Source organism: Arabidopsis lyrata (assembly GCF_000004255.2).
Source record: "Arabidopsis lyrata subsp. lyrata unplaced genomic scaffold ARALYscaffold_7, whole genome shotgun sequence".
Lineage (NCBI taxonomy): Eukaryota > Viridiplantae > Streptophyta > Magnoliopsida > Brassicales > Brassicaceae > Arabidopsis > Arabidopsis lyrata.
The window spans coordinates 7,141,267-7,161,893 of NW_003302549.1; the positions used below are offsets into that span (position 1 = coordinate 7,141,267).

Below are 20,627 nucleotides of genomic sequence, written 5' to 3' on the forward strand. Positions count from 1 at the left end.
CAGGCAGGCTTTATTATGTTTGTGGCCTACTTGCAGTCTTGCACTCTGTAAGGTTGGGTTGGTTTGGCTTTATATGATTATATCGTAAGTCACGTTCCATGATGTCAACAAGCCCATTCTCAAATGAACATGTAATAACCTAAACGATCAAACTAAACTGAGATATGTTGCCAAAATGAAAATTCGCATGATCAAAGTATTTCTAATTAGGGTGTTGTTACGTATTCATAATTGCATATACATATTTTTGCGTTAAGGTGACGTGTGGGACTGCGTCACTCCACCGAAGGACCGCGTCGGGTTAATGTGAAGGCAATTATGAATATCTTATGTTTATGATTTATGACCCACCCCACTAATGTATATATGTTAGTAATACTTATATAAGCACTTGACTTCTGCCATTATCGCCTCGTGATTGTTCTCATTTTGAAATCATTTGCTTCGTTGAAACCACACTCTCCTTTTGCTCTATCTTCTCCTTTGGTTGAATACTTGAATCATCCAATCTTCGACCAAATTTCTCAGAATTTGAAGCATGTCAGATGAACAAGAGGCTCCTCTGATTAATGGAGTAGAACACAAGATTTGTGAGGTACTTCCGTTTGTAGATGATGACTACGGAGGAGTGATCGTGGAGATGAAAACTCCTATGGATACTAAGTCTTTTGTTGCAGCTCTTAGATATTCATTCGAGCACTGGCGGTCACAGGTTTGTGCTGGTGCGAGATCACATGCATCTCTCTCTTCTTGAGTGAACGCGGTTGATTTGTAAAACTTTTTGTTTTTTTTTTTCAGGGTAAAAAGGGAGTCTGGTTAAACTTGCCTCTCTCACACGTAAACCTCGTGGAACCTGCGGTTAAGGTGATTCCTTTTTTCTTTTTTTTTTTTTTGGACAAAGAAGGTGATTCCTAAGTCCTGCATATAAACCTCACTTATTATCAGCTTTTGTTAATTAGATGTCATATATTTTTCTAAGATGAATCTCTCTCATTAGTCATTACTAATTAGTTTTAAGATAAAACTCCACTTAACGTCCGTGACAAATGTATAAAACGTTCGATATTGAAAGAATGTGTTTTGATTGTCACTTGAGTTTGTACCATGTACATATTTTAGTTTTTTTTTTTCTTTTTTTTTTTTGGTTTGACATATATTGGGTAATGGTATAGTTGATATACCAAGTTATCGCTGCAAAACCCCATGTATTATTACAGCGAAGAATGAACAAAACTGGTCCGATAAATAATTTGTGCATGCAGGAAGGTTTCCGGTATCACCACGCTGAGCCAACTTACCTGATGCTAGTTTATTGGATTCCGAAAGCCGAGAGTACTATTCCTTTGAATGCTTCCCATCGTGTTCGTGTTGGTGCTGTTGTCTTGAACCATAACAAAGAGGTACTTAGGACACCATTGTGTATTTTTGTATTTCCAAGTCATAATATTCTTATCATCATAGCATGGAAATGAAAATACTGTCAACATGAGTTGAAATGTACTCCATATTCCAGTATTTGCATCTTAAAATTAAAACTAGAGGCAGATTCTTGTGGTGCAGGAAAAATACGGTAAATTACGCGGATCAGGTAACTGGAAGATCCCAACAGGAGTTGTTGACGAGGTATGCATGTGTTATCTGTAGCAACAAGTTTTCAATCCCTTTTGTATATGTTTGTTGAAGTTTTCACCATCATTTTATTTTATTGCGTCTAGGGTGAGGAGATTTTCGCGGCAGCCATTAGAGAAGTAAAAGAAGAAACAGGCGTAAGAAGATCCATATATCTTTATGTAAATGTGTAAATCAATACACATGTAACCTAACGTTTTCATACATTTATCTTCAGATCGACACTGAGTTTTTGGAGATTCTAGCTTTCTGGTACGGATCATATATATCATATATACCCTCTGCTTCATGTATTGTTTCTTGATACTTCCACGTTCTAATCCTTTAAGCCTTCTGTTTGCAGTCAAACCCACGAGTCATTTTTTGCCAAGTCAGATTTATTCTTCGTTTGTCTCTTGAGACCTACCTCCTTTGATATTCAAAAACAGGACTTAGAAATCGAAGCAGCTCAAGTAACATTTACTTCTTATTCTGAATCTGAAACATTAATTTTCTCGCAATCTTTCCCAATTTTCGGCTCTTGAATGTGCAGTGGATGCGGTTAGAGGACTCTGCCTCTCAACCTATCACACACAAGAACGAACTCTTCAAAGCTATTCACCGCATTTGCTCAATGAAAATGGAGAATAGCTATAGTGGTTTTTCCTCACAACATATTACAACTTTCTTTGACGACAAGTTAGGTTATCTCTACTTGAATAAACAAGAAGATATGAAAAAACATATCTCTTAATTCTTCTTCCAAGAACATAAAACTTCAAACATCGTCATTATAATTTTCTGATCTAAAAACAATCAATCGATCTGAATGAAAAGAAATGCACGAGGTTTAGATTTTCTATTATAAAAGAGATGCTGAATTCTTCTCCAGCAAGCAAAATTCACATATAGTAAGATGAGAGGGATCTACTGATGAGGAGGAACTAAGAAGTGAAGATCTTGTTTTTATTTGATGATTTGAAATCACAAGAATCCACTAAGCAATAATTAAATAAATAAATACATGCCGATTTTTTTTTTTTTTTTTTGTACAATTATTTGATTGCACTCAAATGAATCATTGTCTTCAAGACTTCTTCATCCATTTTTCTTTAACATTCCATTCTCAACTCAACTCCTTGAATGTTGATGTATTTGTTTTAAGTAATTCATTTTGATTATTCCATTATTATCACTTTTTCTAACAACTGGAAAATTGATGTTGATGTGCTTTGTTTTCCAGTTTTGAACTAATTATTTTTGAGGAAATAGTTCAAGTATTGTCAAATAAAACAGATGTATTATGCTTTTTCTTGTTTAAACTCGAGACCATTAAGTAGATTTTAACCACATAATCTAGTTCTATCATAAAAATATAAAATTCAACAACAAAATGGCATTTCGCACAATCCAAAATTGAATTCTACTTTATAATATCATTTCTTTATTATTTATTTAATATAGAACTATATCAACAGTGAAATTCTACAATCAATTTATCGTAACATAGAATTTTATAACTTATAATTAACACAAATCTAAACCATAACTCCGAGAGCCCTAACGCTAACAAATTAGATACATCGTCTAAACCGGAAGTCTTTGTCACAACAAATATGTTAAAGTTCATAAATCTCAAATCAAAACTTAATTAGACTAATTCCAAGATTCATAGAAAATCCAGTTTTCATGCTACTTAAGATGGCAAAGGGAAGAAAATGCAAATAGAAATTCACATTTAATTTGATCCGTGACCTATAATCCATATAACGAATCATCAACAACCAAAACACCATATTTTCCAAGGATATTTAATTCCTATCATCCTTATTTTCAATTATTATCAAATGTGATGTGAGTGGCCTGATTTTCTGTATTTTTCTTTCGTTATTACATTTGTTATTTTATACAGTATGTCGATGTCATATGTCGGCCGATCCATTATGCAAAAATAGACAATAATATATCTTATATTTTTTTGTTGTTTTGCTTTCTTAGGAACTATACAAAGAAAATTCAACAAGTCACAAGCACCAACACCTTAGGAACTATACGGCGCAAGTTACACGAGCGAGAGGCCGATGTGTCCCATATATACGTGTGTTTGTCGTGTCTATTCATACGCATTACGTCTGATATACTAAGTTATAACCGAAAGTATTCCACAATGCCGACCTCCTTAAGAATGTTTGTTTCCTTTAGAAGAAATTTTTTTTTTCTGATGTTATCTGCTAAGACAACATTTGTTTCATCTTTTGATTATAATAAAAAAAATTTGAAAATTGGTAATAGAAAATGACTTGAGTTTTTTTTTTTTTTTTTTTCCCCTTCATAATTTGGATTCTAGTTCTTAGACTACTAAACAAAATTAGGAGTGTGCATATAGATTTCGGTTCATGTTTTCTCGACTTTTTATTTTATGAACAATAATATCTAAAGCCTAAAATAAATGATTTCGCATGGTTTCAGTTTGAAATCGAATTTATGTTTTCATCAAACGTATTCTTAATTTTCAGAAACAATTAGGTTTTGTGTCGGTTTTGATCAAATATTTTCTTGAATCTAATGTATTTGATCATATGTCTTTAAGAAAAATTAAGTTTTAGATCAGATTGTTTTTTTTTTCCTTCAATGCAAATACAAGTTTTCCGGATATAGAAATAGTGAATCCATTTGAACTATATAAAAATAGAGTTCGATTTATCTAAATTGAACACACCTTAAGTAAGCAAAACTTGTAATCAAGGTTCATTGTATTTTGTGTATCTGCAGTCTACTCTTTTGCCTTTTTGTTTTGTTTGTTTTGTTGTGTGCGCTGTTATTTTTTCACAAAAAGTACAATAACAAGATTGATTGTTATATAAATATGTCTTTTATACTTGCAGAAAGATACAACACATGCAAAACAGTTAAAACCAATTATTTTCATGAGTCATCATATATATATATATGAGAAAATATCAAGCAAACAGTCGAGTCCCCATAACCTATTTAATTAGGAGTGATATTTCAGAGTCTTTCTTTACTTAATCGGATGGTGCGATTCCAAAATAAAAGGATTTTGACTATATTCTGCCTTTTTATACGACTATATATATTTAGATCCAAGGGTCCATAAAATAACACGATATAGATCCAAAAGTTGTTATTTTTTTTTAGTAACGTTCTTACTTAATTGACCAAAATGGGGAATTAATTATTTAAATGATGAGTGGTGATAATGATTTCTTAGTAGTACTATGCCGTCTATATCGACACATGGCGTTATATAAACACAAGCCTCACATTTGAGAAAGAACAAAACACATTTGCTTGTGTAGCCATCACAAAATCTCTCTCTACATAAACACAAGCCTCACGCCAGAGAAAGAACAAAACACATTTGTTTGTTTTGCCATCACCAAATTTATCTATTTCCCTCTCCCTCCCGCCTGCTATAATCATAGTCATGATGAGAGTTACGGTGTCTAGGTCACACACAGTTGCGTCTTACTGTCTGGTGGCACTACTGATCCTAACACTGGCGGGATCGGTTAAAAACAGCCACGGAGGTGGTCGGAGAGAGAATTTTCGAGCAGCGGGGAGAGGAAGAAACTGTGAGGTTTGGAGAGGGAAGCAAATGATGGAGAGGCCATGTGAGGAGTTATACGTAGTAGGGGAAGGAGATACGCTTCACAGCATCAGCGAAAAATGCGGCGACCCGTTTATCGTGGAGCGTAACCCGCATATCCATGACCCGGATGATGTCTTCCCGGGTCTCCTCATCAAACTTCACATTAACCTCCCTCAATAAGTCATAACAAGTTCGTTTTCTGTACATTATGGTTACATATATATCTCCTGTTTTTTTTCTTGTACGTTTTGGTTTTTGAATGAATAACTTGAACATTTCTTTTTTACTGAATTGTTTTTATATGTTTGGCACAAACAAAGACCGATACACTTTTGGATTTGTTCTTGTTAAAAACTTTCTTTTGTCATCTGGGTAAAAAGCGGATAAAGCCAAAGAGACTAAGAACAGAGTACCGAAATTCAAAAACAGAGCCAGACAAGGCAAATTGAGAACAGAGCCAAACATGACAACTAAAAACCAACCGTGGCCTCAGCATGGAATCTATTGAGCAGCCAAGCTGGACCACGTAAGAGTGAAAATGATGTTTTTGGCAAAAACATCTATTGCAAGTGAATTGGATTTGCTTGGCAGCCTTACAATCTGAAGCTACGTCCACTTCCATAAGATGAAGATTTCTCAAACTTTGGACAGCCCAAAGAATATTTGGCAGCTCCACATTCTACAATAATCTGATTTCCTGAGGTGAAGGCACTCCCGTGCCAAGCTGTTCGCGGATATCTCTTCTCTTGTATCTTTTTTTTTTTTTTTCCTTTCGTAGTATGTTCTCCTCCATAAAACTTTAAAACTATAAATCAGATCATTTAGTTCTTTTCACCAATCTTCATAATATCTAGTTTGATAACTCTTGTAACGTTTCTATCTGATCATTATAATTGAACAACAATGTGCATATGCGTACATGCATGTGATTATTCGGGTTTGATGATGTGGTACTTGTCCATTGCTGTAATATAGGTAACTAGGTTATTCATTTAGACTTATATATGTAATATTATAGCTAGTGAAATCAGTAGTGGCAAAGAGTGAGTTTAACCCTCATAGTGAAATCTATTGTCGGATTTGGAATCTAATTCATAAAAAAAAACATGTACCATACTCTCTATGTCTAACTGCTACATTTAGATAATAGGCGTATTGACTAGGCTTTGCATTTCATGAACAAAAACAACAATTAACATTTAGTCTCTTAAGTATAATATATGATTTGTTCATATATATGTCTCTGGTTTGAATAAAAGCCCTTGAGGATGCAGCCGAGAAGCCTTGTGGTTGTGGAAACATGAAGGTCTCGGATGTCGAAACTGATTTGTACATCGGATTGCCTGAAAGCTGAATGCCATGATTTATCCAAGTATGCATTAATGTATATTATCTTACTACATGAGAATGTTTGAATCAATTCTCTCTATGCATAATTCAAGAATAAAGTAGTGTATTCTCTACTATATTTCTCTTTTCGTATTTCTTCTTCAGAGAACCAACAAAAAAAAAAGAAAAAAAACTTGGTGGGTTGTTTGAGTTTTTTTTTTTTTAAACGTTATAGTCAAACTTTGTAACATCATTGATAATTTGATATCATACTCCAGAAGCTAAGTTTTACGTACGAATGTACCATTGGGCTATTAACTCCATACATTTAATATTTTTGACAGCTAAATAGTTAAAAAAATGTCTGGAATATGTACTAGTTTTAGAAATTTGAACTATGAATAGGTTACAGCCAAATTAGTAACAGCGAGATGTAATCATGCAAAACGCACATTGTTATACGTCGAATCTCTCGTTATTCGTTAGGGTTAAAACGCAGAAGCTGTTTTAATATAACCAAAAGCCCTCAATGCCTCACAAATCTAACAGCGTTTAGACCCATAACGACGTCGTATCTCTCGTTATTCGTTAGGGTTAAAACGCAGAAGCTGTTTTAATATAACCAAAAGTCCTCTCAAATCTAACAGCGCGTGCGTTTAGACCCGTAAACGACGTCGTTTCCACCGTTTCCTGCACGAGTGCGTCTACGATTTGCCGCTCAATCTCTGCGACGACCCATTCCTCTTCCTCTTCAAGTTTCTTCGTCCCCGAAATATCCTTTTTGGTGTCTCTTACGTTGGCTAAGGTAACAGTAATGGTGGTCGAATCGTAAAATTTGGAACTTGGCGGTTCTTGAGGAAGCTTCTTCTCGTATTTGTACATTTGACCAGAGCATATCGTCGCATCTGACTTCCGCTCCTGTTCTTCAGCTCTTTTTATCTAAGGAATTTTATTGAAAACTCACAGACTAAGAATGCCTATCAAGTGTTTGTGTTATTTCCTCAATGAGACTAAAACAAAGAAAAGTTAAACAAGTGTTACCTGTTTCCGAGGACGTTCTGTGGCAGAGAAAGCTGATGATGCTACAGATATTTTCTTGCATTGCTTCTTCTCTATAAGATCACAACAATCACTAGATTTTGAGGGTGTTGATCTCTGCTTGTTTCTATTATTGGGTGGTGTTGGATGAGGAGAGACTTTTGCTTCACTCTCTGTTTTCTTCCATCCGTTACCAGGTCTTAGCGGCTGTTCATTTGCTCGGTTCAGGTTATCCTTGAAATCTTTTGAAAGAGTCACCTTTTTTGGTTGCTGAGAGATGTGATCTTGTCTTAACACGATTGTGGGATTAGTGCTTGTTGTGTTCTCTTTCTGTGAAAACCTGCTGTGCTCAATCCTGTTTTGTGCTGCTGCTCCTGCCCTTTTGTTCTCAAGCAAGTTTGTTATATCCATACCAAATTTTCTGGTGGTGACGCTCTCTTTTATTTGCCTCCCATTATGTTTTGGACGTGGACTTTGCTCATCGTGTTTCAACTCTTTCAGCCTCCTACGCCCAAACTCTTCATGCTTATTCTTCTCTCTGTTTAGCTGAAGAGTGAGGCGGCAATTTTCGGAATCAGAGGAGATCCTAGGGCTCGCAGGTAATGATCTTGTCCCTGAGCCATTCCCGGAGAGCCTATGTCCTCGTACACTATACTTGGATGATCTGTTAAGGTCTAAGTTATCTGGAAGAAGATCAAGACCCATGAGTCTAGCCACAACGTTTGGTGACTTGGTGCGAGGTGAGCTGCAGTTATTAGAGTATGTATCAACGAGAAGAGCTCTAAGTGTTGAATTCTTCCTGCCCACCTGCATTTGAATTCTCACTTGGTTCATCAATCAAGTCACGTGCTCAAATGTAAAGAAGCCATTAATGTTGACTTACATGGATGTTCAAGCTTTCGTTTTCCAGCTTGTAGTTGGTTGATAATGGAGACTCCTCTGTTAAGTCCAAGCTGTTTCGTGGTGCTACCAAGCCTACAAGTTTCAGTAACATAACATTCCTCTGTTACTCACTGTCTTGCAAAAACTCCCAAGTCCCTTATCTATAGAGAGAGACAGAGAGAGCAAGCACGTACCTTTTGGAGTTCTTGAGTTAGAATCAACACTACTAGGTTGGTGATGATGATGACGTGAAGGAAAGTAAAATTGGTGGAAATGAAAAAAGTAGTAAAGTGCAGTGACGCAGCCATTAGCTTCATTGGATTTTTTCTTGCATTTAGAGCATTCTCTTCCCATTTCTGTTAAGACAAAGCCTGTCTTTTTTGTTGGTTACCACCTTTAACATATAATATTGACAAGTGGAAAGTGAAAAATGGACTGATAAAAGAAGAAAGAAGAGGTTTGCCTTTTATTCAGTTTGCACTAGCCAATATCCAAATTTTGTATCTTTCTTTAAATCTTATGTTTCTGGTTTCTGACCCGAGAGAGCTATCGGAAACTGCCCTGCAACTTTATCTCTATATTGCATTGATAATCATTTAAAAACGTGACAGTAATAATTTTTTTAAAAATAAACTGTACAACAAGTAAATAAATGCCAAAAAAAAAAAAAAGTAAATAAATGCATGGTGAGATGATGATACTTACCCACGCATTTTAATTGAAAACAGACAGCTTGAGTATTACAGTATGATTCCATCCACACTTGATGTTTCTCTTGCTACTCTTTATTTTCTTTTGGGGTTTTCAAGTTTTTGAACTTTACAAATTAAGAGAGAACTTAAGGTTGTCTAGTTTTCTTTTGGGGATTACAATTACTAGAAGAATATTCTCATGATTCGTGAGTTAGTAGCCTTGTGTTCCGTAGGTAGTTACAGCCTGGCCACATGTTTAATGCAGAACTTCCATGTCTTTGCATTTACTAGGACTTGTCTTGTCTCACTATTTATTTGCCCAGTTTCAAATTTCAACCAATTTTTTAGTTCAATTGGCTCAAGTTTTCTGTTTACTTATTTTACATGCATTTTAGACTTTTTTTTTATTTATAATAATAATGGATGAATCTCTGCCACTATATATATATATATATATATATATATATATATATATATATATATATATATATATATATATATATTCACAGTGGCCAAAGAGAAGATGGGTCTAGCAAGAAACTGAACAATGGTTTGGAGGCTTACTGGCCAGTGGGTTGCTGTGATTTGGTGGGCTTATTAAATCCACAAGCCCAGAAGGAACTGAATGAGGACCCCATAGCTCAAACTCTAAGTTTTGTGAAACAGAGGAAGATGCATATGCTGATATGCTATGTTTGTGAACCTCATTTTCTCATATTCATTAATCATCAACGTCCCACCAATGAGTAAGAGACCTAGGTTACATCTTTGGTAACAGCCTTGTGGGTTGTGATTCTTTTCTGGATCTCATGGACTAAGTATTGATTTCTACTTGGTGCTGCTGAGCTATTTGAATCCAAAGATCGAACCAATTCAGGACTTCACATGTAACCTGCAGTCTTAGTAGACTAAAAATAGTTGATAGAAAAGCTGAACTATGCCAAAAAACGAATGGTTGGACGACAAAAAAAAAAAAAAAAAAAAACGAATGGTTGTTGCAATCATAGTCATATATACGTACGTACATTTTTCTCTTTACGTATCCTTTGCTAATGTACTACATACCTTATTGTTTTCTACTGCTTGTTGTTGGAGACCACCACAGAACTTAACTTGTTTTATTAGTTTGTCCTTTTACTATACTGATTGGTGTATTTTCCTCGTACGAGACCAAGTGAATATTGAGGTGCATCAAGTACGGACGAGCTTTCTTTGGATCTTTTGACTGACCAGTTTCCATGATAGAAACCATCTCCCAATAGCATTCTAGAGACCACTCCATATGGTACAAGTAAGACATCCATTATAACCCCACACACATTTCATTTCCATTGTCTTTTTCTTCCGCGAATATAGAAAGTGAAAAAGAAGAGAGAACAACCTAGAAATCCTATTTCAAGGTTCCATTATTTTTCTTGATTTCCTTACGCATTAAATATTTTAATTACTGTGCCAGACTTTGTGCTGCACCCACTCACTCACACACACCTTTCAAACTTACACACCAATGAGAAACTTGTATGAAAAAAAAAATCAGCTTATATAACTAAAAAGAAGTAACAAATTAATTTTGAGGTGTACTCAACATATATATTTTAACGAAGGAAATAAAATCTAAGAAGAAAAAACCCTAGAGGTTAACATCATTAAATCCTAGATAGAAAACAAAACAAAATCGTCTTATCACTTGGTTTGATGACTTTTTTCATATTTTATGATTTTAAAAAAACACCCATAACCTGAAAACAATATCATATGGCATTTGCCATTGCCTTCAAATTTTGTTTGTAGTTCCAACCATAGAAAAGGAAATTTCAATCATGCTCAATTGTTCATCACATGTATAATATGTCTTCGTTACTGTTTCGTCATCTCAAACGAACTATTTTAATGTAGAGTTTACAGGGGATTTAACGAATTTAGAATTGAGAACTTCCGAAACAAATATTTTCGAACAATAGAGCTGCAACATTTTGTGTAGAAACGAAATTTGCGCATCTGAGAGTATTTTCTCTAAACATGCAAAATAAAATTTTAAATCAAGTGATAAAACAACATTTTCTTCTTACGTTTTAATGTCGTTAGTTTCTAGAGTTTCAATTTATTTAAATAAGTTGGATTATTATTTAATTTATTAAAATATGTTAGATTTTAATTCACAACTCACACTTTTGAAACTTTTTTAGATGAGACATTATGTTCTAGGTGATGAAAAAAAAAAAAAAAAACATTATGTTCTAGGTTTGTTTTTGCAATTTTACGCTAAACACACCATGCTAACTTTGTTCTCCTTATAATAACTTCAAGCACATGATATATATAGTATGTTCTTGGGTTGTCACATATATCAAATCAGAAATTTGAAGAATGACTGGAAATCCTATGATGAGGGACTTGAATTTCCTAAGTCGTCTACTAAACCATAATGCATTAGGAAAATGTTATATATGTACTGTGTAATCTTGATAGTACACTCGTATCTGTCAATAAACAAAATAAGCTTTCCTTCTTGTCATCAAGTAACAGTTTTAAAAGTTGCATGATTGAAAAAAAAAAAAAAAAAAGTTGCATGATTGAGTTGTGGAACTGCACATGTGTTGCTCCTCTCTGTTTTCAAATCTACAGAACTTTTAGTATCTTTAGCTTCATTTTTACAATTCGAATTAATCTGTTTATACTAAAAAAAGATTTCTTCCTGTAGTGGTCCAGTGGTTAAAGATCGTTAGGTTATAACGGAACGAGTCATATGTTTCCATCCTATGTTAGTCACTGGAAATGTTTTTACTGGCAAGTAAAACGTCTTTTCAATAAATAGGTAAAGATATAGATAGGTAAAGGTAGGAGATTAGTTGATATTAGTTGATATATTAGAGCATGTGTAATGCAAGTCTCTCACCAAACTCTCACATACAAAAATAATAATAAAATAAGAAATAATAATATTTAATTATGTGAGTTTCTCCAAAAAGTTGAGAGAGTCTCTCCAATAAGAAGTTGTGGCATATATTACATGATTTTTGGAAATTTTTTTTTTTTTGGTCAAACTAAAGACTTTTTGACATGATCGTCGTAAAGATTTCTTTTCATGCTTTTCTTGTTTCCATTTTTTTTTTAATATCTGTTGATGGCATAAACCCAAAACCAAATTGCCAATCTTAAACAGTGAGGCATGCTTTCAGCGTCATTAATTAATTGGGGATGGAGTAATGTCCTTTTCTAAGTAAATCAAGAGAAAGAAAACAGATCTATTAGAGATCATCTATGCCCCCCAGTTTCTAGTGTGATTAGGTAAGAGATCAATCTCTCGTTCCTCCTCCATCTAATAATGCCAGAGACAGGACATAAAAAGCATGAACTGGTTATAGTGGATCAATAAGAGGATTTTAATTGGAGCTACTATTTGCGACAAAAACCCATGTCTAATGGTTGTCCTTTATAGGTCCAGCATTGTTGGGTCCTTCCATATCTCTCTCTCTTGTAGTAATTAAGAAAGAGATAGAACTTGAACACATTATAAAAAAAAGAAGAACACATTTGGTCGGCCCCCACCTTCTTTATAGCAGCCCTATTTAGTTGTTAGTACTTGTTTGTCCCAGGATTGGCTCAAATGTATTAGAGGCTCTATGCAAAGAAAATGGCCCCAATTTTTGTTTAAAATTGGGATTAATAGTTATTGAACTTTATTTGAATTTTTTTTTTGTTTTTTTTGTTAATCTGGGAATTTCGAATTTACGACCATATCTCCCTAGAATCATCATCAAATAAATTATATCCCTCCAAAATGGAATCGAACTCGTGTCTCCCTTAATGTCTATATTTTCGGCTCACTTGGATCCGATCACTAGTCCAACCCCACGTTTTCTTAATCAATACTAAAACCTTTTTTTTTCAAAAATTTAGGCTCTTATCAAAACGACCCTAGCATTTGCACCTTGAGCCGACCATGCCTATATCTCCTCTTTAATTGATCATTTCGTCCTCTTGCAAACCTATTAGTGGGGTCCTTCACGAGCCATAGCGATCCAAACTCAGAGTTGAACTAAGTTTTTTTTGGTAAAATTGTATTTTGTTTATTTTTAGGAAGCTAAAAACTAAAAAGGGATATGAGTCTTTATTTTACGTTAACCTATTTTTTTGCTTGTCTCTCTTTTGTTGTATCCGCACTTTGTCTTTTAAGTCATTGGGAACCCATGTCTTTTAAGTCATCCGCAAAAGCAGAATAACAATGCGGAACCAACACTTCCATATACATCCAAAGAACCTTGGGAAGCTCTTTTGTCCTGCCAACTACTCCTTTTGTTCCTACGTATCTGATGTTTTAGAGTTTTAGTTACTTCCACAAAATTTGATTTTTTAGGTTTTTATTTTATTTTTATTGATTAAAATTAATATATCGTAAACTTCAAGACATAGTAGAAGCTCCCTTGGTCCATTGGTTGATTAAGGGTTCATTAATGCTTCTACACCTAGAGGTCTGGGTTCGAGTCCCAGATACTGCAATTTATTAATAAATTTGCAGATTATTGGAGGCAAGTGTGCAGGAGATCTCCAGCGATGTACAATTATAGCCGTTCGCCAGGATTCCACACAGAGAAGGAAGTGTCCATGAAGAAAGAGGTGAAGGAGATGAGCATGAAGAAGGAGGTGAAGGAGGTGAGCATGAAGGAGGTGAAGAAGGTGAAAGAGGTCGTGGATCTAATAAGGGTCGGAAGGAATTGTCCGTTGTAGAATCGTCTATGTAACAGTTCTCATAATTTGTAATAAATAATAAATTCAGAGGAAAAAAAAAATGATTAACTGTTTTTTAATATTATTAGTTCAAAGTTATTAAAATTTGTTAATGAGAGAAAGTCCCACATCGGAAGTTGGAGAAATTATAAGTGATATATAAAGGGTTAGGGTCAATCCACTCATTGCCAATTGGTTTTGAGTTGGAAGCTCATGTTAAAGCTCAAATCTATCATGGTATCAGAGCCACCCGATCGTTGGGCCACCCTGTGGATGTTGTTCCCACATATGCCCACGCTTCAGATGTTCATGCCTGAGCGTGAGGGAGGGTGTTATTGAAGTCCCATATCGGGCTACCCCGTGGATGTTGTTCCCACATATGCCCACGCTTCAGAGCCAACGATGCCTGAGCGTGAGGGGGTGTTAATGAGAGAAAGTCCCACATCGGAAGTTGGAGAAATTATCAAGTGATATATAAAGGGTTAGGGCCAATCCACTCATTGCCAATTAGTTTTGAGTTGGAAGCTCATGTTAAAGCCCAAATCTATCAAAATCTAACTAATAAATAATTAAACAATGGTTACTTCTTAATATATGTGAAAACTATAGAACATTAACTTCTAGAAAAGAGGAGTATAAAAACAGATCCCCACGGCCTCACCAAAAGGATCCACAGTTTTTTTTTTTTTTAAAATAAAAGTATTATCTTTATTTTTTTGGTGAGTAAAAGTATTATCTTTATTTATTTTTTCTTTTCTTTGCTCCAATTCCCCATGAACAGATTAGACAATCTTGGATTTGTCTCTAGCCCGATTTTCTCTTGTCCTAAGCCGTAACAAGACTAATAAGAGTTGAGAAATAACTAACTCGCTTCAAATATTTTAGATTTTTCATTGTTTGCCACTTAAAAAACTTAATATTTGATTTTTTTTTATAAATACATACTAATAACAAATACTATTAGAATTACCCCACGATACATCCAGGACCGGTTATATGCATGTGCAACTAGTGCATTTGAACTAGATCCAACAAATTTAAGGTCTAAATTCATAGTTTTTCTATTATTTAACTATTTAGTTATGCTGAAATTTTATAAAATATCTATATGTAAAGTTCCCAAAATTCTATTTTAAAAGGTAATATTGAGGCCCAAAATTAATAAACAAAAATAACAGGTCCAAATAGGTATAAAATACAAAATAGTTTATGAAATATATCCAATTTTTTTATGAAAGATTGAATTTTTTTTTGTGTGGCACCGGGTCTTGCCGATGAGTGAGCCGGGCCTGTATACACCGCGGGTCGATTTTTTAACTAAAAAATTAAATTTTAAATTGTATTTTTAATATCGTTTATTTTGCTAAGTGTTTAAGATTGTATAATTGTATTTTGATTGTTAATTTTAAGATTTCATCCGTGATATTAATACCGTCCCATATTAATATCGATCCAAACCCGTCCCAAATTACTTTATTTTGTTATTTTTAATAATATTTTATTTAATAGACATATAATTCAAGTCAATTTAAAAGTTTGATTATATATATATATATATAGAGAAATTGTTAAAAATGCCCCTTTTCAAAAATGCCCCCTTTGAGAGTCCATTTTTAAGTTTGCCCTCTTTTAATTTTTAAGGACCATTTTACCCTTATTTGAAACAAAATTAGTTCAACAAAATACAAAATATTTTTTGGCGGGAAAAGTGATCCCACAATTTTCCCGCCAAAACACTTGTAAAAACCTTTAAAACACCTTGTAAAATTTTCCCGTAAAAAGTTTTCCCGCCAAAAAAAATTTTTTGCAAGAAAAGTGATTCCATAATTTTTTTGGCAAAATTTTTTTGGCGGGAAAAATTTACAAGGTATTTTAAAAGTTTTACAGAGTATTTACAAGTGTTTTGTAAGGTTTTACAATGTATTTTAAAAGGTTTTACAAGGTACTTATAAGGTTTTATAAGGTATTTATAACTTGTAAAATCTTATAAAAAACTTGTAAAATCTTATAAAATAGCTTGTAAAATCTTATAATATCTTATAAATACCTTATAAATACTTTGTAAAACCTTTTAAAATATATTGTAAAACCTTATAAATACCCTGTAAAAACCCTTTAAAATACCTTGTAAATTTTTCCCGCCAAAAATTTAACGTCAATTAAAAAAATTGCGGAATCACTTTTCCCGCAAAAAAAAATTTTTGGCGGGAAAATTTTACAAGGTATTTTAAAGGTTTTACAAGTTTTTACAAAATCAAATTTGTAATTTTGATGTGTGCACATTCTTATGTTTTCTTTATATATTTGTGATATCTTTTATTAAAAAAGGGTAATTTAGTCATTTTGTACATAAAAAGGGGTATTTTTAAAAATGGACAGCCAAAGGGGGTATTTTTGAAAAGGGGTATTGAAAAAGGGCATTTTTGTGAGTCTCCTATATATATATATGTTTAAATTTTAGTTAATAATAATTAATTCTATATAATGATTTCTAAATTAATTGCGTATAACCGACGGTCAAGATTGAAGATTAAAAACCGGATTAAGATTTAAATCGCCACAATTAAATATAGGGATTGTTGAGATCTTTTAAAGAAATCAAATTGAATATGCATGTAATTGTGGCAAGTATTATTTAAGCTTAATATATTAGGTTAAGATTTTTGGAAATGATTTTTTATGTTAGTATCTTTGGTTTAACTTTGAAAATTTAAATAATTAATGTCAATGACATTTGATCGTAAATAAGTTGGAACTCCAGGATTTATTTCATAAATATCTCTAAAAATGTATATATAGATATCCTAAAAAATATGGAACCAAATAAACTCAAATATAATGTATTAAACTAGATTTGAACCCGCGGTGTACCGCGGGGCTATAATTTTTTTTTAAAAAAATCTAAATCTAATTAGTTTTGTTTATTATTAGAGAGTATAATATAATATTTCGACCTATTTTATAAATGTAACATCCATATATCTATATTAATAGTTTTGAGTATATTAATTGTGTTTTAGGTTTAAATGGTATATCTATATATACACTTAAACGACATTTGACTTTCTTCTTCTTCTTGCCTCAGTTTAGGAGAAAGATTTTTCTTGCGCTACACCGTGGAGCTATTATTTTTTAAAAAAGATTTTTCTTCCTTAAACTTCCAAATCTATATTTTACCCCGCGGTACACCGCGGGTCGATTTTTTTATAACTAAAAAATTATTTTGCAAAATTTTAAGTTGTATTTGTTTTGTTAATATTTTTTATTTTGTTTAGTGTTTCTGATTTTATAATTAAATTTTGATTTTTAATTCTAGGATTTCATCCATAGTATATTGTTTAATATTAATATTGATCTAAACCCGTTGCACCATATAACCCCGTCCCGTAAAATTAAACATCATTTGTTATTTTTTTTTGAAAAATATATTTATCCACTACGGGTCGCAGGTTCATGCGGATAAGCCCGTAGAGAGTTGCGGGTTTGAGGGTCGACCCGCCAAAAGAGAAGTTATCTTTTGAAACCCTTTGTTTTGTTTAGAGGTTTTAAGAAAATATCCCTAAAAAATAATTTTCATTATATGAAAAAAAGAATTAGAAGAAATTGTAGTATCAACATTCCCGATTTTTACATCACTCGTTACAATTAATTTTTTTTTTTTCAGATAAAAATCAGAAGTTAACTAAGTCGAGATTTTTAAAAAGACTGTGTAGAGATTTTTGGTAAATTATTGTCTTTACTTAAATAGATAAGGAAAGATTTTGTAGAGACTTTTGCTAAATATATGAGAAATGAATTTCAATTAAAAATCTTTACTTAAATAAAACAAATCTAAATAATTAATGCTAATGGCATGTCATTGTAAATACTTCTCAACTTCAGGATTTATTTGCTAATTGTGATAAAAAATGTATATATAGATTGTGCTTTTAGATATAAGAAAATGAAAAATCTGAATTAGTTTAGGCAAAATAGCCAAATTTGTAAATGCCACTAAAAAAGTCCTTATGCGGTAATTGATTCTTTAGTTTATGGTGAGTCATATAATGTTTTTTTTTTAAACAAAAATATATTTATAAATCCAAATGGCTTGGCAAAAAAGGTTACAAAGCCCCAAACAACCCATAAATTAGGTAAAGCAAAATGGTGGCCAGGCGGAAGTGGAGCTCGGATCCGGATCAAGTTACCGGAGACAATGACTCACAATCAAGAATTCTGGCGTTAACAAAAAGCCATACTACGCTTCTCCTTCGGTGGCTCTGATTCTTCGATCGGAGCTAACGAATTCGGATCGAAAAACTAGAACTTCCGTCGGATCTTATATGTAAGTCTTTTCCTGTACTGGACCTAACCGAAGACCACCAAACTCACCACTTTCTTATCCTTGACCTAACAGCAAAAAAGATCTCGGATCTATGCCCCCACCTCCACTTCTAATGGATCGATCCACAAACCCAGACTAAACATGCTTCCTCCGTACGAGACAAAAACTAGCTTGGTAGCAGTTAGGCCGTCGGCTCATCAAAACAATAACAACCATAGATCCCAGCCTCTGGCCCATATATGAGAAGACCAGCCGCTAATCGCCCCAACACTCGGTGAAACCCCTGCGATCCGCCTGTCGACTTCCTCTGTCCATCGCAGTTTCGAATCCGACACTGTGAGCCGATTGATTACTAAATTTCTTTTGATTTGATAATAGAAATGATTTGATATGCAACTATGTAATACTCTATGTGTCCCATTTTAGTAGATGTTTTGGCTAAAAGCACCAAGACTAAGAAATAATAAATGTTTTTTCCTTTTATAAAAAATTCAACCAATACAAACAATACTACAAAATTCAATCATAAACAATTAAATTAATATAAATTATGAATAGAAAGTAGATAAAATCTAATAAAATGGAATAAAAGAAAGAAAAAAACCAAAACATCTATTAAATTAGGGCAGAGGGAGTATTTAAATTTTAATTAGGAGAGAGGGAGTATTATAAAGAAAAAACCTAAAATGTCTCTAATTTTAATTCAATAAAATATCTTACCAATACAACAATACTACAAAATTCAATCATAAACAATTAAATTAATATAAATTATGAATAGAAAGTAGATAAAATCTAATAAAATGGAATAAAAGAAAGAAAAATACGAAAACATCTATTAAATTAGGGCAGAGGGAGTATTTAAATTTTAATTAGGAGAGAGGGAGTATTATAAAGAAAAAACCTAAAATGTCTCTAATTTTAATTCAATAAAATATCTTACCAATACAACAATACTACAAAATTCAATCATAAACAATTAAATTAATATAAATTATGAATAGAAAGTAGATAAAATCTAATAAAATGGAATAAAAGAAAGAAAACTACGAAAACATCTATTAAATTAGGGCAGAGGGAGTATTTAAATTTTAATTAGGAGAGAGGGAGTGTTATAAAGAAAAAACCTAAAATGTCTCAAATTTTAATTCAATAAAATATCTTATGGAACTAAGGTATTTTTTGTATTGTCCTCTCTGTACTTATTTTTTCATCATATGTAGTAAATTTGTGGGAGTTTTGAACGAATGGTTAGAGCTATAATCTGGTGGAATAGTAAAGGGTATCCTCACACAAACAGAAGGGAGTAAATTCAATTATTCAAATAGTATCACACACCTAAAGACCTAGACCTCTGAGTTTGTAGTCTATTCATTATTAATGGTAATTTTCCATGTTGCCACTCAACAAAACAAAATGTAGGAAAAAGACAAAGGACGGTTTTAAACATTTTCACCGTTCAGTTTTATTTTAAAATTTATATATAATAGCAATCTAATAAATACCATTTGCACATCTGAACGGTTACGTCTTTTTATCGCAACTTTTCGTTTAAATCGGTTATTTTTTTACGGTTATTTTGGTTGCGTCTTTTTATCACAATTTTTGTTTTAATCGGTTATTTTTTTACGGTTATGTCGTTTCCAATAAATACCATTTGCAAATCTGAACAGTTGCGTATTTTTATTGCAACATTTCGTTTAAATATTTATGGTTTTTCTTACACTTCTAAACTGTTGTGTCTTTTTATCACAACTTTCCGTTAAAATATTGACGGTTACTTTTTCGGTTGTGTTTTTTCTCGCAGCTCTTTGTTAAAATATTGATGGTTACTTTTTTGGTAACGGTTATTTTTTGGTTATGTTATAGCAATTTTCCGTTAAAATATTGGCGGTTATTTTTTTCGTTTAACTTTTATCACAATTTTCTGTTAAAATATTGACGATTATTTTTCTTGGTTGTGTCTTTTTATCGCAACTTTCCGTTAAAATATTAAAGGTTATTTTTCTCGGTTGTGTCTTTTTATCAAAACTTTCCGTTAAAATATTGACGGTTATTTTTCTCGGTTGTGTCTTTTATCGCAATTCTTCGCTAAAATATTGACGTTTACTTTTTTCGTTGGCGGTTATTTTTTTGGTTATGTATTTTTTATCGTAACTTTCCGTTAAAATATTGACGGTTAGTTTTTACATTTTTGTCTTTTTATCTTAACTTTTCGTTAAAATATTGATGATTATTTTTTCTCGTTTGTGTCTTCTTGATCGCAAGTCTTTGTTAAAATAATTACGGTTATTTTTCCGTTAACGGTTATTTTTTTGTTGTGTCTATTTATCGTAACTTTTCGTTAAAATAATCGACGGTTATTTTTTTTAGATTGTGTCTTCTTGATCGCAACTCTTTGTTAAAATAATTA

At 32.8% G+C, this 20,627-nt stretch overlaps 3 protein-coding genes and 1 long non-coding RNA gene across 5 annotated transcripts; 3 read left to right on the forward strand and 1 right to left on the reverse strand.

The window, feature by feature from the left end:
* Positions 1 to 4: 4 nt before the first annotated feature.
* Positions 5 to 2,491, forward strand: LOC110226384 (nudix hydrolase 10). 2 transcript variants are annotated; one of them, XM_021018004.1, is made up of 8 exons: positions 5 to 712; positions 799 to 864; positions 1,263 to 1,400; positions 1,561 to 1,623; positions 1,716 to 1,766; positions 1,847 to 1,881; positions 1,973 to 2,081; positions 2,162 to 2,491. In XM_021018004.1, the coding sequence occupies exons 1-8, from the start codon at positions 539 to 541 to the stop codon at positions 2,360 to 2,362; spliced, it is 837 nt and encodes a 278-aa protein (XP_020873663.1). In that variant the 5' UTR covers positions 5 to 538; the 3' UTR covers positions 2,363 to 2,491. The 2 variants fall into 2 exon arrangements, with proteins under 2 accessions (XP_020873663.1, XP_020873662.1); XM_021018003.1 differs by having other exon boundaries at positions 8 to 712; positions 1,546 to 1,623.
* Positions 2,492 to 4,610: 2,119 nt separating this feature from the next.
* Positions 4,611 to 6,114, forward strand: LOC9303682. Its single transcript, XM_021018167.1, has one exon. It carries the CDS (start codon positions 5,057 to 5,059, stop codon positions 5,399 to 5,401), a length of 345 nt encoding a protein of 114 aa, XP_020873826.1. The 5' UTR covers positions 4,611 to 5,056; the 3' UTR covers positions 5,402 to 6,114.
* Positions 6,115 to 6,751: 637 nt separating this feature from the next.
* On the reverse strand, positions 6,752 to 9,556 carry LOC9303683. The gene is made up of 4 exons (XM_002869625.2): positions 8,665 to 9,556; positions 8,472 to 8,563; positions 7,592 to 8,395; positions 6,752 to 7,489 (listed from the first exon to the last, which is right to left on the reverse strand). The coding sequence occupies exons 1-4, from the start codon at positions 8,822 to 8,824 to the stop codon at positions 7,145 to 7,147; spliced, it is 1,401 nt and encodes a 466-aa protein (XP_002869671.1). The 5' UTR covers positions 8,825 to 9,556; the 3' UTR covers positions 6,752 to 7,144.
* An 8,482-nt stretch (positions 9,557 to 18,038) lies between these two features.
* LOC110226443 lies at positions 18,039 to 18,642 on the forward strand. Its single transcript, XR_002330479.1, has 2 exons — positions 18,039 to 18,214; positions 18,287 to 18,642. It is a non-coding gene; the product is annotated as an uncharacterized LOC110226443 (long non-coding RNA).
* Positions 18,643 to 20,627: the final 1,985 nt, after the last annotated feature.

What these genes read in the sequence shown, in the direction of transcription:
- LOC9303683 (XM_002869625.2), bottom strand. Translation starts at nt 8,824, where the DNA reads ATGGGAAGAGAATGCTCTAAATGCAAGAAAAAATCCAATGAAGCTAAT. An exon ending in TAACTCAAGAACTCCAAAAG is followed by an intron (nt 8,564 to 8,664) that starts GTACGTGCTTGC and finishes TGAAACTTGTAG; the next exon opens with GCTTGGTAGCACCACGAAAC. An exon ending in CAGAACGTCCTCGGAAACAG is followed by an intron (nt 7,490 to 7,591) that starts GTAACACTTGTT and finishes AAAATTCCTTAG; the next exon opens with ATAAAAAGAGCTGAAGAACA.
- LOC9303682 (XM_021018167.1), top strand. Translation starts at nt 5,057, where the DNA reads ATGATGAGAGTTACGGTGTCTAGGTCACACACAGTTGCGTCTTACTGT.
- LOC110226384 (XM_021018003.1), top strand. Translation starts at nt 539, where the DNA reads ATGTCAGATGAACAAGAGGCTCCTCTGATTAATGGAGTAGAACACAAG. An exon ending in TCTTGAACCATAACAAAGAG is followed by an intron (nt 1,401 to 1,545) that starts GTACTTAGGACA and finishes AACTAGAGGCAG; the next exon opens with ATTCTTGTGGTGCAGGAAAA. An exon ending in TTGGAGATTCTAGCTTTCTG is followed by an intron (nt 1,882 to 1,972) that starts GTACGGATCATA and finishes TTCTGTTTGCAG; the next exon opens with TCAAACCCACGAGTCATTTT.